The sequence below is a fragment of the Hirundo rustica genome, chromosome 5 (assembly GCF_015227805.2).
Source record: "Hirundo rustica isolate bHirRus1 chromosome 5, bHirRus1.pri.v3, whole genome shotgun sequence".
Classification (NCBI taxonomy): domain Eukaryota; kingdom Metazoa; phylum Chordata; class Aves; order Passeriformes; family Hirundinidae; genus Hirundo; species Hirundo rustica.
In genome coordinates this window covers 62626055-62644043 of record NC_053454.1, presented here as the reverse complement: position 1 = coordinate 62644043, position 17989 = coordinate 62626055, and the positions used below count along the sequence as shown (strand labels likewise).

Genomic DNA, 17989 nt, shown 5'->3' with positions numbered 1-17989 from the left:
TGGAGTGTGATGGTACTTACTCATCTGCAGCCAAGTAACAGCAAACTCCATGCTGTGCTCATCTTTAGAACGCTTAACAAATGCACTGCTCAAAACCCCAGGCTGCTGACATTTGCAAGAGAGAAAGCACGTGTGCCACAGAAAGGCTCTGCACACTGATCCTTTCCTTTTCCTGCGTGGGAGAATTATGCTGTGCTGGACTCCAACTGGAGAGGCCACATCCTCTGAGAAACCACCAGATGCCTCAGTGATTTGCTGTCAAACACCAGCGGCTAAAGAGTCCCAACAGATATTAAGTCTTTTAAAAGCTGCAGCTCAGGAAATGGAAAACAAATACTGGGCCTCTGCAGTGTAATTCACACGGCAAATATATCTCTTTCCCAAGTTCATTTTGGACAGAATTAGTTTTATGAATGATAAAATTGTTCATCATTAATGTTTAACTAGACATAAAAAATTACTGTGAATAGCAAAGAGCCGGAAATTAGATTAAAAATCCCCTGTTTAAACTGTATCAGCATTTTCAAATCATATTTGGGGCAGAATAGATAGTTGAACATTCCTTTAGATTAAAAAGGAGAGGTAGAACCCATTAAAATCTCTACATGGGACCCTGCCTGTATCACAGAACATTAACAATAGTAATTTTCATATCATCATCAGGATTAAGAAAGATCCACTACAAATATGGATTGTAGGAGCATAAAATGTCACCCTCATTCTGGCTATCACGTGTCCCCTGCTGCTGGGGACTTGACAATTTTAGGGATTTGGGCCTGTCAAACTCAGCATCTTGTTCCCACACGTGGGTCTTAAATTGAATTGCTGCCTTTGCACAGAGCTCTGCGGCAGCAGCACTGAGCTGAATGCACTGTAAGAACCCCCTCTCGCGGCCACGGCTGTTACAGAGGAATGCTTGGTTACACCAAACAGAAACGGGAAAACAGCCCGCTCTGAACTGGAAGAGGATAAAAAAATAATGCTTTACTTCACCTAACGTTAAATTGGAGGTTGGACCACAAGAGCTGAGCTCATTTTAATACTGAATACACTATTTCAATAAATAATAAACCTAAGTAACAGCAATAACTGCCCCAGACACTGAATGCTTGCACTGAATTTCATGGGCAAATATCCATGATTTTTTAAATTGTTTGCTGGAATATACAGCCCAGATGGAATGCTTTCCAGGTCACGGACTGCATCTCCTGTTACAGAGGAGGAGATTTTTGGGCATTTCTGTGATATGCATTATGGACACAAACTAAAATGCATACATATATTCATATATAGTATTCTTTTTTTAAAATGAAAATCTTTTCACTAAGGGAGCAGTTAAATCTCATCACAAGCACAGATGTCTGCAAGAGATGCTTCTAGACCCCAGTTTGGCATACCTTCAGGTCCTTTCTGCCTGACTTCTTAGTTTTAGATATTCTGGAAGTAACATCTCTTACAAGATGTATGGTGAGGTACCCAAATAAGGCATTCTGTTTCCATGGAAAGTTGCATAATAATCAATATCTCAGTTCATTCTGCTCTCCAAACTAAAATAGTTTAACAGAAATATTTGTGGAACAGAGGCATGTAATTTGAGAGTATTCCTGTAAAAGTCCTGTTTGGTTGTGTAGGTACCTGGCAGACACATTTGTTGTGAAGGAAACACATTCATTAACGAATGTCAGTGGTGTTGTCCCAGTGATGTCTTCCCATTGGGCAGGGGTGGTCCCTCCTGAAATGACAGAGGTTTAAAAATAAAATCAAAACCAAGCAAGTCTGCAACTTTCTTGCTTCTAAGAAATTCTTTACAGTTTTTAATTGCCATGAAACAAGCAATAATCCCAGATATGTTTTCTCCTTGGGGCCACATTATTCCACTAAAGCTAGTAGGAATGAATGGGCTTAGCCTGAAAAAACCAAGTGTCCAAGTTATTTTTAAGTGATAAGCCCTGTAGCACAGGATTAAATTAATTACTTAAATTAAATGCTTGCAGCTCATTTCTCTCTTAACAGAGGCTGAAGGAGATGCTAATCGCTTTGGAGCCATGGCAAGTAAAGTGTTTAACTCCAGTATTTTCTTCCTAAGCATCCTGCAACATTAAGTCCATACGATATTTACTCTGCCAGGCAGAGGTAAGTTGGTTCTCAAGAAAAAAACTGCAAGGAAAATGCAAAAAAACCACCAAACCCAAAGTCTGTGATTATATTGCACATCTCTTGTTAGTGCAAACAACAAATGTTATTTCTGGTATAAAGGAATTGTTTGGAAAGTAGCTTATTTTCCCAGCTTCTCTCCCCAGTCAGGTTTCCATCCAGCATCCCCTGGGTATAATCAGTTCAGCATTTCCAGCCCCCTGACAGAGGACTGACAGTTTCAGGATGCTCATGGGAGCTCTAGGACTGGCATCCTACCTGTTATGCTGCATAGTAACCTTAGAGTGGGCGTGTCGCCTCCATAGCCGTTCATGAGCCCATCACTGGAGGCCTTGGGCACGGGAATCGTCATCGTGATGGGCTTATGGAATTTCCGTCTCCTGGGCTCCAGCGTGACTATGGGGCTGAAGGTAGCCTTGTTGCCCAAAATCTTCTTTGTAAGTTCAGTGTGCATAGGTTGAGCCTTTCCAAAGCAACAGGAAATAACAGAGAAGTTACTTGAAAACAGTTTAACGATGTATAAAGACATGGGTTCTTATGTTGCCCACAAACCCCTTAAATTTCAAATGGTCCAATTCCCCATGAAAATAAGCAGACAGAAGAACTGACTGCCAGTGAGAAGGGGAGACCTCACTTTTTAAATTTTCCCATGCCTGCTTCTTCTTTCTCCTTCCTTTCTTGCTGCTTATCAGATTTTTAGAGCATTAATTTAAATTCACTTAGCCAGTAGCAAATGTTAACCTGGTCACTTTTTTCCCCTGAGAACAAACTCTGGCTGTTTTATGGTGCTCTTCAGCTAATCCCAGGAAATTCGAACAAGCACAGTCTCCTGGACATGGTAAATCATGGATGCATGCAGCAGGAGGACAGGATGGAGACCAAAGGAAAGACGTCCCTCTCTGGGGAATGAATTGTTACACTCCTTCTCTCACACTGAAAATCTGTACATTTAATAACAGTAGCGCATTTATTCATTGCAGCACTTTGTACTTCTCTGATGCCTTCCATAAGAAGTATTTAGGAAATTCTATGACCTACACTAATATCAGCATCACCACCAACATTTCCTCCCAAAGTTATATGGACAGTTAATAGACAAGACTCTGAACTAACTGGAAAATCCAAAGCTTTACCACTTGCTTTGACTTTTGCATGGATTTTTTTTCTTTTATTACTTTTACGAGAAATGCTCTAGACAACGTACAACACGATGAGCTGAATATGCTGGTTCTCCATTCAAAAATGGTGATTTGTCACCAAAAATAAAACCAAAACTCTGTGAATGCTTCACCGTACCTGGAGGCCAACACGAATTCGCTTGGTGAGTGCCCCTTCTGGGAAGACGGCCTGCACCTGTGGGACCACGGTGCTGCTGAGCACCCCTCCCTCGGGCCCGATGAGGTTGCTGTCCTGTTTGATCCGGGACACCACTGCAAAGTACTGAGGGAAATCCCGCGTGATGATGCGACAGATGCGCTTCTTCTCAAGCTCCTCTGGAGTGTCAAGTACTGAGGGCAGAAGAGGGAATAGTCAGAAGACCAGAGTTTCATAGAAACAGTACAGCCACCTTCAAAATGCACTCAAGCTTTTCACGGTTTTGAGCAACTTGCACGAAGTACTTTGTCTAGAAATAACGGACAAAGGAAACACACCCCTGTGTTCAGCTAAACCAGAGCGACCAAGAAAGAACAGGCAGACAGATTGAGCCACGAACTGAAGGCAGCAAACAGAGCACACTGACAACACCCCCAAGATCAGCAGCCAAACAAGCAAAGGGATTGATTCCAGCCCCCTCTACCTCACCTATTTACAAAGTCCTACAAAACAAAACTTCAAAACAGTATCAAAATACGAGTTCAGTTTTAATGTTGTGAGTTATCTTGTTTACTTTGGGATTTATGAGGTTTTCTGAAAAAAAACCCCAAATTAATAACAACTTCTGCAGCTCCTAAACAGCCCAAGACCATTCTGTTCTCTCAAAAAGCAAGAGTACCCATGACTGACATTTCCTCCCACACATGGAGCTGCTCCGAAAGAATCAGTATGGTAATGGCCTTGTTTTGGAAAGATGTTTGCTATGGAAGCGTTTTGTTTAACACTTTGAGAAGGAACGGGAGAAAACACAAGTCTGGAGTTCGTTGTCAGCTTCACAAAAGGAGACATCTTGTCCCACTGCTTCAGCAGCCTGTGCAAAGGAAGTGAGCGCCATGGCAAAAGCTGCTACCCCTCAAGGTACAGAAGGAGCACAGGAGCAGAATGAGAAACCAAGTGCCATTGGATACCTTCATCCATCCCATTCAGGATTTCATTCAGTTCATCCTCAGTGTATTCGCAGAAATGCTCCTTCCAGCTGTCCCCATTCTCACTGCGCAGGATCACCAGCTCTCTCTCCTTCCCACGCAGGGCAGCAAAATGGGGAATCTCCACAATCACGGGCCTGGCACAGCAACACAGCGCATTAAATGCACACAGGAGAGAGGAAGAAACAGGATTAACAGCAACCCTATTCCGTCTGCTACAAAGTGACCTGGAATTCTACCTATTTGGCTTGGATACTTCGGCATAATTCTAAACTAGTAGGCCACTAACACAGACTAGATTGTTACAGGGACCCAGTAAGTGCTGAAGAACAGATGAAAAAGTGCATTCACCTCTTTCCACAGTGTGAATGAGATTTTGTAAGATAATAGTGCTTATCTGGAAATTTGGTGATTGTTTTTGCAAATCTATCAAAAACTCATGCTTGTTTTTGTTGTCACTACTGTCTGGGTTAACCTGTGCAACTTCATTTCAAAGAGAATCTACTGTAATGTATAGGAATAGTGGGACAAATTCTGATCTCACTTATACTAGTGCAAATCAGAATAATTTCATTGCAATCCAGAGGTGACTGTGTCCTGTGCCAATTTCAGTTTGTAATTCTATATATTCCAATGAATTTATTCCTGATTTACACCCTGGGAGAGACACAGGAAGCCTGAGGAAATTGTCTGGGTTACTATTGCAGTATAAGAGATAAGAATTTGCCTTGTTGCCTTGCAAGTCAACTTCTGCACCAGCATATGTGCCCATATATATGTATATATATACACACACACATATACAACACATATGTGTACATATATCTATATTGAGATGAACATATACATACATACTCTTAGAAATAAGAGAGAGGATAAAGAGATACTTGTTGATACAGTTCTCTAATTAGAGGACTCACACAGGTTACCAGATATGTAGTAAATGCCGTGTGTTCTATAACACTGGTGGTATCCAACATATAACTTATTGATTGTTCGGTCCTTGACACAAAAAAAAAAAAACCAGTTTAAAATTTACAGTAGATTCTTTTTTTTTCTTTTTTGTGGTCCCAATCCAGGTTGCTTTGCTACAGACATCAAGCACAGAACTAGGAAGACTTCATGCCAAAACAAAAATGAAGGCCACAGTACTTGAAGAAAAAGATACAAACATACCACCAAAACAAAACCACAAACCACAAAGGTTGAAAAATGGTCCACTAAGGGTTAAGTGTACAAAATTTCAAATGATAGAAAGGGACAGTATCATGGGCATAATGACATAAAAAAATCATATTGCAGAAGGAGGAGAAGAATGGGGAGGTCAGCATCCATCAATTTGTTTCAAGTCTCTCCTACCCAAGGAATTTGGTCCCAGGAGGCCCCAGCTGAAGGATTCGGCTGACCAAGCTTTCTCCCTCATTAAGTGGGGGAGGAGCCGTAGGCAGATGAAGTTTACTGAGTACATCCAAAGCAGCAGTGAAAGAAAGAACATAAATAAATTTTATGTATTTTTTGTGCCAGAACGCCAGTGCCACTGTCTGGTCCACAGAGTGGAATTAGGCTGTACACTGAATAAGGTTCCGTCCTAGCCATGACAATTTGGTGACCCAGATCTGAAAGTAAGTTTTGTTAATTTAGGATCTTTTCTTTCTTATGGGGGTTTTGGCTGTGTACTCAATGGGAGGAGGAACTGGACCTCAGAATGCAACCCTGCAAACAGTAGTGATTTTCTGATCTCGCTGCCAGCACAACACCTTGAAAAAGGCTTCCAAGGAAGGGCACCAAGATCTGAGAATAAATAAACTACACTATATGCTTGTCTTACAGGGGACACACTGTCATCAGGTAGGAAAACCATTAAAAAAGAATGGGAGACATATTTAAAATCCATTTGTGGGTGACAAAGATAATGGGAAGACTGCATGTGACAGCACAGTATTCCTTCTGCTCTTTAGATTTCTTTCTCCTTCTTTCTAGAAATGACCACGATGTGAAAAGAGTAAGTGGTAGTACTAACAAAGATGGTGGCTCTGATGACTGCCTGTTATAACAGGATTTTAAAGCAGCTGAGTTGTTTCCAAATGGATTTAAACTATTGGTGTTTACAGCCACTTTTTTTACCGTTTCTGAATGAAGTTATTTACTGCATTAGAAGGGTTTCCTTCGATCATCCAATTTTGGATGTCACAGTTGATAGGGAGAATAGTTGGTAAAACAAATTTTCAAAAGTGCAGATAACTGCTGCTTTCAGCTGAAAATTGCTAAAATGAGCTCAGCAGCAGACGTAAATATGATCTTTCTATGGGCTTTGCAACATAGGAAGAGAGAAATGGCCAAAAAAAAATCCAAAGTTGTCCTACTGTTAAATTTAACAATTTCAACCCCAGAAAAACCAACAGCACTGTGCTTCGCTGAGAGTCCAAATCACCGATACCACAACACAAGACTCTAAAATAAGCTCCTGTAAGTTGTGTAGGTAACAGGCTTCACATTTGGGGGTTAGATCAGCACAGTACTATTAATTTTTTAAATATAGCATGAACTCCCTTTTCTGGCTGCAAAAGTCTTTTCCCACTGTAATATCACAACACTGAGCAACAATTATATCCAAGGAAGCACATTAGCCATAGCGCCGATGTTTGAAATACGCACTTTGAACAAAAACGAGTAAAAGCTTTGCGAATCCTTCCCTGACAGCTGCTCTGCATTTCACACGACTGCTCTGTTTGTTACCATTGTTACCACAGGCTACAGAGATCCTTCTCAGTTCAAGTTTGCCAAAGGAACCGTTTCAGTGCAAGGCAAACGCAAAAATAGGCCAAGGGTTTGCTTTGGGCCACGCGGCCCCCCTTACCCAAGGAACTGAGCCCCAGAGGGTCCCACTTCGATGAGGCGGCTGGCCAGCCCTTCTCCCTCCACCATGGGCGGCATGGTGGCCAGCCTGTGGCGCTTCACCAGGCGGCACGTCACGCGCGTCGGCGCCGTGCACTTGCGCGGGGGGATGATGATGCGCAGCCCGTTGTGCCGGCAGCCCCGCATGGCGCCGCCGCGAGCGTCCACCATGAAACTCACCAGGAAGCTGCAAAATCAGGGCAGACAGTGAGATCCAGAGCACATCGCCAACTCCCTCGGTTACATTCCGCATACGTACAAACAACGTATGTAAATAGAGCTCTTGCTCAAGAGGTACAATGAGAAAAAGCCTTTCTCCCATGGGAAGCACTAAATCATGCTGAGTTCATTATTAATTAAACTGGCAACTACTACCCAATAGTTCTTCACAGAAAGTCTTACGTCACAAGGCTACTTTGGTAAAATACCAGCTGACACCAATAAATGTGAACACGTGTACCTATTGCAAAGCGCAAATATCACTACTCTGTACCTGCAAGCAGCCACGTTTAAAGTTGGCACTCTTTAAATAGTTCACAAATATATCTCATTGAAAAAAATTATTTATGATTCAAAAATACAAAGCCAATTCTGATTGGATGGCTCAGGTTTTAGGGTGTTTCTTTGAGATTCTCAATATAATTTTCTAGTTATTTGATAAACTATACTTTCTTAGAAAAATGGGTTTGGATATTTAAAAAAATCAAATTTCATTCTTGAATGCATGAATACTCTATTGGTGGGGTTATCACCTACTTATATAAAAAACCCCAGGACATTTTTATGGTTTGAAGGCAAATTTGGGAGTTTGGTAAGATGAGAAGAGCTGGAGTCACTTTATAAAAGGTTTATTTATGGATTTTTTGTTTTCTGTGTTACCTTGCACAGCAATACAATGTCCTACTGGAAAACTTAGAGATGCACAAAGCCATCTACAGGGATCTTACTCCTAGCACAAGGTAAATTATTGATTCTTTTTTCTTTAAAAGGGAGAAAAACATTTCATTTTGTTTGGATTTTCTATTGTGCTGAATTTTTTGTAGTTCCACATATACCAACAGGTAGATTTTGACAGACTGGGGACATTCTTGAGAAAGGTGTAGAACTATTTCCAATTTTTTTTTTTTTTTTTACTGTTTGATTACAGGATCATGCCTGATGTGGGATGGTAATGTCAGGTTGCTGGAAGTGAAAATAAGAGTAGATGAGACAGAACGGTGTCAGGCCTACTTCTAGCCACTAATATAGAACCAGCACAATGGGGAGTCGCAGAAATGCTATTGAAGGACCTGCAATAGAGAAAAGCCCTTATAACAGGAGTAACAAATACAGGGATTTTTCCACTGCCCCCTTGACCGTTCTGTGCAACAAACATTGCATCCATTCATTGTCCACACAGCTACAAGAATTCCACATGCTGTAAAAACACGACACTCGACACACCGTGCAGGTCAGAGATGGACGATGGGTAGGAGCCACAAGCGCCAGTCGGAAGCACACCATGCACCACGGATGCCAGTCTGTCTCACACATGCAGGCTCCTAGTCTACTGCCATTCAGATACCTCTAGGCTTTGCTTAGGGTAAAACTCTGGGTAGTACAACCATTAGCTCATTCCTTAGAGGTTGGTGTTTCTGTGGTTTTAACAAGGGGGAAAAAAAGAAAATGAAAACATTTTACAGCTTCGATTGTCTGGGGATTTGTTGAGAAAAATGGGAGCTTCCTTCACAAAATACATTCTTTGTACATATTAGAGCACAGATGAAAGAAGAGCTTAAGAGACACTAAATGCTCAATTGTTGCAGTAATGCTCTTGGCTTGTGCTGCAATTGCCCCTGAAGTACATGAAGTAGTGTTATCAGAACGGCTCTGCGTGATGTTTCAGAGAACACGTCCAAGTCTCCAGTACAATGGGTGTGTTTGAGGCAGTCGATGACACTGCTGGAAGAAGAGTTTCTCATTTGAAAGCTACTGCTAAGAACAACACAAACACTCCCCCACAACTCCCAGAGGCTAATGAGAGCTGTGACTGAACTAAAGCAGCATTTCTCATTGTGCAAGCTGTCGTGAACACAATATTTAGGACTCAGTTATTTTCATCATTTGTGTAATACTCAGGATTGTATGCTTTAGCACCAGGATCACAGTTTTTTTGCTGTCCATCACTAAAATATTAGTGCTGGGTCACCTGCTCTCCCATGTTCTCCTTAGCTTATCTCCGTACTTGCCTCAGCAATGCTAAACCCACTGTTCACTGCTAGAATGCAGACACACCAAAGGTGAGGATCCAAACCAAGTAATCTCTCTTCTGACCCTTCTGGGGTCTTTTTTTAGTATGGTTGCTACTCCTTCTTTCCATTTGAGTTTATTGAATGTGTCTCATGGGTCAGTAAATCTATCACAAAGTCTATTTCACTTCAGCCATCTCTCACTGGAACCAACCATGGCTCCAAGGAGTGGAAAAACAGGAAGAGGTAAGCCTCATTGGGAGGCAGACACAAAGATAACAGTGCTAGAATAAAACCAGTAAGCTATTACTATCATTTACTGTAATACCAGCTGTTTTCCATCGTAAAGAAGATCTAAGGTTGTTATTCAGACAGTACAGAAAGATTAGTGTCAATTATCACTAACTATGGAGGAGCCAGTTCCCAAACCCAGCTACAGAACACTACGGAATTGCTGGAAAAGAGATTTTGGAGGACTAGCATGAATATAGTACAAAGGAAAGAAACCAAAGGGGAAAATTTCTGAGCTTTAGACTCATAGCATAACCCTGAAAGGCCAGAACACCAACACAGAGTTTGCAAACACTGACTGTAAAAACACATCCTTTTCCACTATACCACTCCACTTATTTCCCACCTTTTTACCACATTAATTTTTCCATCCACTTATTTAATCTGATTCTTTTCATCTTTTTTTTTTTTTTCAATCAGTACATTTCACAATAATTTTGGCTATGAAAGAGAATGAAGCAAATAATTCATACAAAAGCCTGTTCTGAATCACAGCAGCCTCTTATTCTGCCTATTTGTTAAACAATAGTGCATCTGGATGGGGCCATTGCTGTTCCAGGACCAGAAAAGCTCTTCCTTTTTGAAGGAGTGTGTCTATCAGTATACAAATAATTCATACAAAACATGCTTTCTGAAGTGTGCGTTTAGGAAAGTGAAAAAATTGTATGACTAATATAGAGTAAAGGTAAAATTCAAGCTAATTATTTTGTTGCCCACTCACACACACATTATTTTTCCTCTTGCACTCTGTCACCAAGTGACAACTCTGAGACAGGAAGAGATTGCACTCAACAAAAAACACCAGCAGGGATAATAGGCAGATGAAGCCATCATTCTGGGAAGTGGCACCTTATCATGCTAAATTCCCATGGCCAAAAGAAACTAGTGCATAACACTAGGACATGAATAACCCTAACATCTCATATACTCCCTGAAGGTAAGCTGCAAACTCGGACCTTGCTCTGTGTTCCAGCTCCATGGAGCACTACTACAGCACTATCAGCCACTTATGTACAGAGAACGAAGGGGAAAGAGATCATTAAACAGAAGAACAAATGGTGGAGAAGAGTTCAAGAGAGGGGAAAAAAGAAAGAAAAACCCAGTTAATAAAAGGGATTAAAGGAACTTTAATTTAAAATTCAATTAAGTGATGACTCAAAGTCAAAGCAGATTGCAGGTTAAAAGCTGCATCTTTCTCAGTACTAAGACAGCTTTTGAGTAAATTTCATTTCCAGTTTTAAAGGTTCTGTTAGAAATGAGGCATGACACAACCATGTGACCCTGGCAGTCTTGCAAATTGGATCAATACTGAGATTTCCTGAGCTTTGGCAAGGTGGTAGTACAATATAGTAGCCAAACTGGTGAAACAAATCAGGTTTGGGGAAAGCATTGCCTTCTCTCTGTTGAAGTGAATGAAGGGGAAATCAGAATTATTTTTCTAAAGGAAAAATAAAGTACAAAAGCAATTCTCTTATAGGAATCAGTTACAGACTGCAGGGGAGTCTATACATGTTTCTGTTAAACACACAGCAGTCAGCTCAAGCATCATCCATTCTTTCTCAATTTAGTAATCTGACTCATAAATTAAAGAGGCCATTTCATTCTTTTCAGTTTTATAGCAATTAAGAACTACATGCATGCCATATGAAAGATGTATTACATAACACTGGCTGTAGTGGCCTTGTGGTTGAGTACACGTACAAAAGGCCCCTAAATCCTTCAGGATGTTTCCACACCTTCTACAGAAAGCAGAGCAAACAGCTCCCGGGATTTCTACTTGATCAAAACACAGACAAAATACAAGCATTGGATAGAAGGGGCAAAAAGTTGGGGTGTATTTTCACAAAATATTTGTATTTTAGATCTGAGCCTAAGTTATCCCTTTGCTGATTTTATTCATATAAAATTAACTTGGGTTTATTCTGTATCTAGCCTCATGTGAAAGATAACAGCAGGAGGAACAAAGGTATTAGAAACTGGATGTGTCAGTGCTGAAGGGGGTGAAGGAAGCCACTTTTGTGCTTTGTGAGGAGTCCCTGTTGTGTCAAGAGCTTTGCAGGGGCGGAGTTTCAGGTGGCTGCAACTGCAAGCGTGGGGGCACTCATTCTGCAGAGTCATCGGGAGAGCCATGCAAACCCAGCAGGTGAGGGGGCTTTCTAGGACAGGCAACAGTTCTTGGAACATATGGAACCAAACTAGACAAAGTCTCCACCACCACTTCCATACATTGGGCTCAGGTACGATTGCTCTTCCCGAGCTGGGCAGGCACACATGCGCTCGGCAGATAGCAGGGAACAAAGCTCCAACCAGAGCACACCCGGTGTAGACACAGTCAGAAACTTCTCAGCACACATTATCTCAATTTATAAACGAAACTGGGAAACAAGGAGATAGCAGCATTCAGTGTTAGTCGCAGTGTGAAGAAGCAGAAACAAACAATCAGGGTGCTTCGGCCATCGGAAAGTGTTCAGCGGGAGAAGGAAACCGGAGGGAGGCTGGAACTCAGAGAAAAGGCCTTGATCCAGCTCCCACTGAAGTCAACAGCAAAGTCATTCAACTACCTCAGAGTGCTTTCCAGCAGGCTGCAACTATGCCATCCAGAAACAAGGCAAAATTCACATTCCAGGAGGACAAAAAACATGATCCTAACATAGGAAACCACTACAATATTAACTTCTGACAACGTTCTCTTCACTGCATTAGTCAGCTGCTGAGAAATTCTATGACATGGCCTAAAATGATGGGTTTGTAGTTTGAGGGTTTAATTAGCCACTTAATAATTTTTCAGAGCTTAATGTTTAAGGCAATTTTCACCTTTCTAGGGTTAGGCTGAAGGAGATGAACAGGTACTGTGCCAATTAACAGCTGTTTTGCCAAGGGCAGATAATCTCCTTTGGGAAGGTTCAGCTTCTAGTGCTCTGTGCAGGATGTAATGTGCCAGTGGTTGAAGCACTAATTGTCGGTCACACAAAAAATAGGTGTGGCATGAAAAATAAGATATTCTGAGTCTGGGCTGTTATTCTACTGTTCAAATATGGTGGCACCATTTGGAGAATGTGGCTTAGAGAATGGCTCTGCAATATTCTTTATACAGACAAGTGAGATAAAAGGACCACTTATTAATATAATAATTACTGTGGTTTGTGTTGAGCTCCCTGGGGAAGATTACTTATTTAAATATTAATATTATGCCATGCCACCAACAAAGAAAAGGTATGGTTAAATAAATCAATGGTTAAAACAAGCCAGGATGGTATAAGGAGCTTTGTTAGGAAGTTTTGCATGGGCTTAATAAGTGTCCAGAACTGTTTTGTTATTGATGCCAAAGCAGATGGGAGAAGTGGACACTTACTGTATCAGAGAGGTAGTGGCATGCGTAACTATTACTGCTGGTTAGATTTATTTTTTTCTCTTAGCTAATGGGCACTTATCAAAACACTAAAGCACCCTGAAGTGAGGTAAGAGGGGAGGAGAAATAGGGTGGGTGAGAAGTGCAATGTATCAAAGAAAGAAATTATGCAGAAGTTCACCTGCTGTTGTCAAGATCAAGACATGGAGAAGAGCATCTGCAATAGAATAGATGGTTTAACATCAAAAAGGAACAGAAAGGGGAAAAAAAGAATGAGTTAAATGAAATACTGGAAAAATGAAACAGATCTCTAAAGCAAACACATGAACATATACATATGTGCCTATTCCTCACATGTGGGAAGGCAGAAGTGAGTATGGAAAACATGCCTATGCAAACACCCTCAGTTACAGTACAGCAGTGAAACTGGAGGGATCTGGGCTCTCTACAGACAGTCTCACTCTGGAAGCCAGACACCTAAAATGTACAGCTGGATTCTGAGTAAAACTTTCAGAAGCAGATAAGGGGAAATGTTGCTTAGTTTAGGAATCCACATCTAAAATGTGGAATGTGGGATACCAAAGGGTAAGGTACCTAATGTAATTCCAGCCAGAATTCCTGACAGCACAATAAATCACATATTTCTTTTCTTAAAATCTCTATCAATACATTGTCCTCCGCTTCATTCCATTTTAACATGTTTCTTGTCCTCCTTTTGTTCTACAAAACAACAAATTTCAAACTCTAATTTTGACCTGTTTAGGCTCTCAGTAATCACTTAGTATCACATGGACAATTGGTTTTCCAATGTCCCTTTTTATTACACGGATCTCCTTTGCCATTTTCTTCCATTAACATGTTTTGCTATTAATGAAACACACTCACTGGTTTTCCTCAACGTAACTTTCTGAACAAAGGCCATAAAGCTGAAGCATAATTTGAAATCATTTAGACTTTCAGATTTAAGAAATGACTATCAGCTGGTCGCTGCCAGGTCCTGTTTCCATAACGATTTCCAGGAAATCAATCTCACATTGGGAAAAAAAATATTACGGATTCAAAATACAACACTTGAAATATATTTTGTTTACCTTGTTAGCAAGGATCCAGCCTCCTTTTTTGCAGACATGCAGCTAAGAATGATAATTCACATTATTTGTCACAGTACGAGCTGCCCAATCCCTTGTCTTTTCATTGATGGAAACAATGACTTCCAGCAAGATAAATTCACTGATAATATCCCAACTGTGTAATTTGTTTCAAGATACAAACAGTGACACTCTGACCATCCATTAGTCAAGCAGGGTTTTCTTCAGCAAATTATATAAAAGAAATCAGGATCTTTCATCAAACAGGGGTTTTACTGTGAGTCAGAGTTGGAAAACCTGCAGAGCTGCTGCATATTTGCTCTAGAACACAATACCAAGTTAATATAAAAGCATGGACCTAAAGCTCCCTCCTCACAGCGCCATGATCCTGACAACATGTCAGATTTGCTCTCTTATCTACTGTGCCTCCACACAGCTGACAGGAAAATTCTTAGAAATAGAATCTATACAACTAATTTCACCAGAAGGCAGGTAAGAACACAACATAGTTTTGCACACCATTAGTACTTTTTAAATCTTAGCCACCCTGATCTTCACTATTGATGCCTGTTCTTGCGGGAAACAAAAATATGGTACAGCCAAGCAATGTCTAAATGCTGTAAATCTTTCAGTTCGGTTTTGCTTGGGGTTTTTTTTTCCTTCCAAATTAATTAAAATACACATGTTCTTCCACAATAGGATATTGTGTGGTATGGGACTAAAACTGTGAAACATACTTGCATTTATGTAGGCAGTAGTTCTGTCTTTCACATTCCAGCAGGAAATTATAAATTATATCCCCTAATATCAACAGTGAAGTCATAAAACTCTATCTTATTGGATATTCAGCACCCAAACTTTTTGGCGTACTCAGAGATCCTTAACTTTGCTCAATATGTAAGATCAAGCAGTTTTATCAGAGGAGGAAAATCTGATTTGCTTGAAAGGGAGTTGAAGTGCAGAAATTTTTACTTTTTTCTCTTCAGCCAGATTAGGAATCTGTATGGAAACTGTCAGCTGGGTAAAATGACCAGGAGACCATTTGTTGAGATTTTGAGTCCCACAAGAGCATTACCCCTTAGGAAAGAAATATTTTGGGGGTTTCAAAATCGTTGCCAAAGACTCTGACCAAAGAACGCATTTTTCTTCTTCGCGGATGAAATTATCGACATATTGAAGGAATAGTTATAGTTCAAATTTAATGGATGGTTAAAACATTTTCCCTTCTAAAATTTCAGACAGGGAAGAAGATTTGGTTAGTTATGCATAGAGTGAAATACATTTCTGTGAAGTTCCACATTGAGAGAACTGTTCTCTATGAATTTATCCTTTCACCTGGGGTTGTTACACTGTGATCACCACAGTCACTTCCCTGCAACAGGAGATTAGTAAGAACCCTACAGCAATTTGGGGTTCATCACTGGAGTGGTGCAGGGAGAGAAGTGGCATTTCTCTCTTCAGATTGTACAGAATGCAAATTTACTACATCTGCAACAAATAAATTACTGTCCAATACTTTGCTGATGTGTTATTTCTCAAAAAAAGCATCTGAATTGAATACATTTTCAGTGTCTTGGGCGAAACCAAGGCCACACCCTTGCATAGGACCACTGACAATGTTTATCTAGGATTTCTTTGAAAATTCTAAGAGTTTCCTTTTGTGATAGGTAACTGGTAGCTCACTGCATGCCCTAAACATCAGCAGTGCTGCAGCTTCATAAGAACCCAGTAACAGTGTGTGTCAGCATGTGTGGCTGACAACAGGGCTATGAATCACAAGTACATTTTTTCCAGCAGAGTGAGTGCAACAATAATGAACTTCTACAGCTGTTTCACTTTTAAAATAAGGTCTTACAAGCAAAATTCTAGTAGTCAATGTACTTTTCTAAGAAAACAGCACCCCAACACTTTATGATAACTTAATGACTCAGACCAATCTAAACAAGATTAAAATGAAGTGTTGTACAGTAATTTTCAAAGGCTGAGGTATTGTTATTAAAGGTTTCTTTGTCACAATATTTAGTGTCAGGTTAGTGTGTATATATAGAAATAAGAACTTAATTTGGGTTGTGTTAAAATTCACTATTTCATATAAGACTGCAGAGAGTGTTGCTTCTATTAAAATCAGATATTTTTTCCTACCACTAGCATCCTGGTCACCCCAAAAGATGGGAATATCACTCATATTTTTAAAAAGAAAATTACAAAATAATTGCACATACAAGAAATAAATGCCACTCTTCTAGAAAGTATTTAGTTCATCCTCTGCAATCACAGGAAAGACCTACCTTCCAGAAAGGGCAAATTAATACATCCTTTGGAAAAATCTGCAAACTCTCTAGGGTTATAATAAAACACCAAAGCAATTTTAAAGCTTTCGTATCAGTATATATATAAGCAGATACATACTTTATGTATTAAGTATTTTCATTTCATTTGTTAATTTTGGAGCTCATGAGAAGCAAATCCAAACAGCGCTGGTCACAATCAACTATCTTACCATCAGCTAACAAACAATATTCTCATCTATATCATGTAAGTAAATCTATCAATATTGTTCCTCCTTTAGATCCAGACTGCCTGTTATTCCAAATAGGACTCCAGTGCTATTTTTTAAAAACACAGACTGCAAGATAGTAGCAAACTCATTCGAGATTCACAAAAATAATTCTTGCCCCTGTGCTGTTCAGTCATGCTATGCACACAGCCCACAGAGACTAAATGCTTTTTAACTACTCCAGTTTCTTCTGAATTCATCTACATGCTCCCCATCCAATCTGATGGCAGGACACAAATGTAGAATTCAGTGTGAAGACTAAAATTACTTAAAATGCAGTAAGAGCAAACGCAGTCACAGATTTTAAGGTCAGCTAGGAAAAGGTTTGTAAATAGGGTCTTGGTTGGGTCTGCAGTTTGACCTGCCTTATTCCATGACAGTTAGTTTGCCTAAATGCAAATGCTTACAAAGAGTCAGTTGTACATGAAGAGAGTAGTCAAATATGTACAAAACACGTGATGTTTAGGCTGCTTGTCTGTTCATGTAATTTAGAAGGGAAATACTGAAGCTGGTGTTCGGCTCAACTACCCCACCAGCAGGGCAGGTACTGACCATCTGGAGTGATTAAGCACTTGGTGTTAATTATTATTAACTCTGAGAGGCATTGTACTTATTTCTCCATAAAATGCACACGAATGCCTGTGTGTATGCGTCATTTATCACATATCACATTTATCACATTGATTCCCCTTGAACTTGACTGAAGGCTCAGTGACTTGTAGTGATTTCAGTGAACAGTCTTGGTACTCAGGCTTGCTTGGTTGTCAGAGCTTAGAAAGATCACAACAATTTATCAGCAGTTCCAGGAGGCAATTAATTAAAATACAGCTCCTAGTTAAGCATTAGCTGAAGCTCGTGTCACTGCAGGTACTCTGTTTCTCACTTTGTAATGTAATGCTAATTGATACACTCACCCTGAATGAATAGGGCTGGAAGAAAGAGCCACATTGTCCAAGATTTCAGGGCCCAAGCTTAAGCGATATGAATTCCTTTCAGCCTCTTTGGCCAGAGTTGTTACCTTGGGAAGCAAAATAACTCCATTTTACTACAATGAAATCAATTGATGAACAAAAATAAGATGTATTTGCCACAGTAATGCCTAAAGCATTTAAACATTTTCTTTTAAC

General features: G+C 40.2%; 1 protein-coding gene across 3 annotated transcripts in view; it reads right to left on the bottom strand.

Annotated features, from left to right (window-relative positions):
* Positions 1-17989, bottom strand: part of ANK2 (ankyrin 2) — a 183686-nt gene that overhangs the window by 28315 nt on the left and 137382 nt on the right. Inside the window, exons 27-34 of one of the 3 annotated variants that reach the window (XM_058420498.1) lie at positions 17777-17880; positions 13399-13434; positions 7312-7536; positions 5814-5912; positions 4437-4591; positions 3451-3662; positions 2413-2617; positions 1636-1732 (exon numbers count right to left, since the gene is read on the bottom strand). In XM_058420498.1, the coding sequence (XP_058276481.1) occupies positions 1636-1732; positions 2413-2617; positions 3451-3662; positions 4437-4591; positions 5814-5912; positions 7312-7536; positions 13399-13434; positions 17777-17880 (1133 nt within the window). The remainder of the gene's footprint in view (positions 1-1635; positions 1733-2412; positions 2618-3450; positions 3663-4436; positions 4592-5813; positions 5913-7311; positions 7537-13398; positions 13435-17776; positions 17881-17989) is intronic. The other 2 variants (XM_040063639.2, XM_040063640.1) reach the window with 2 other exon arrangements.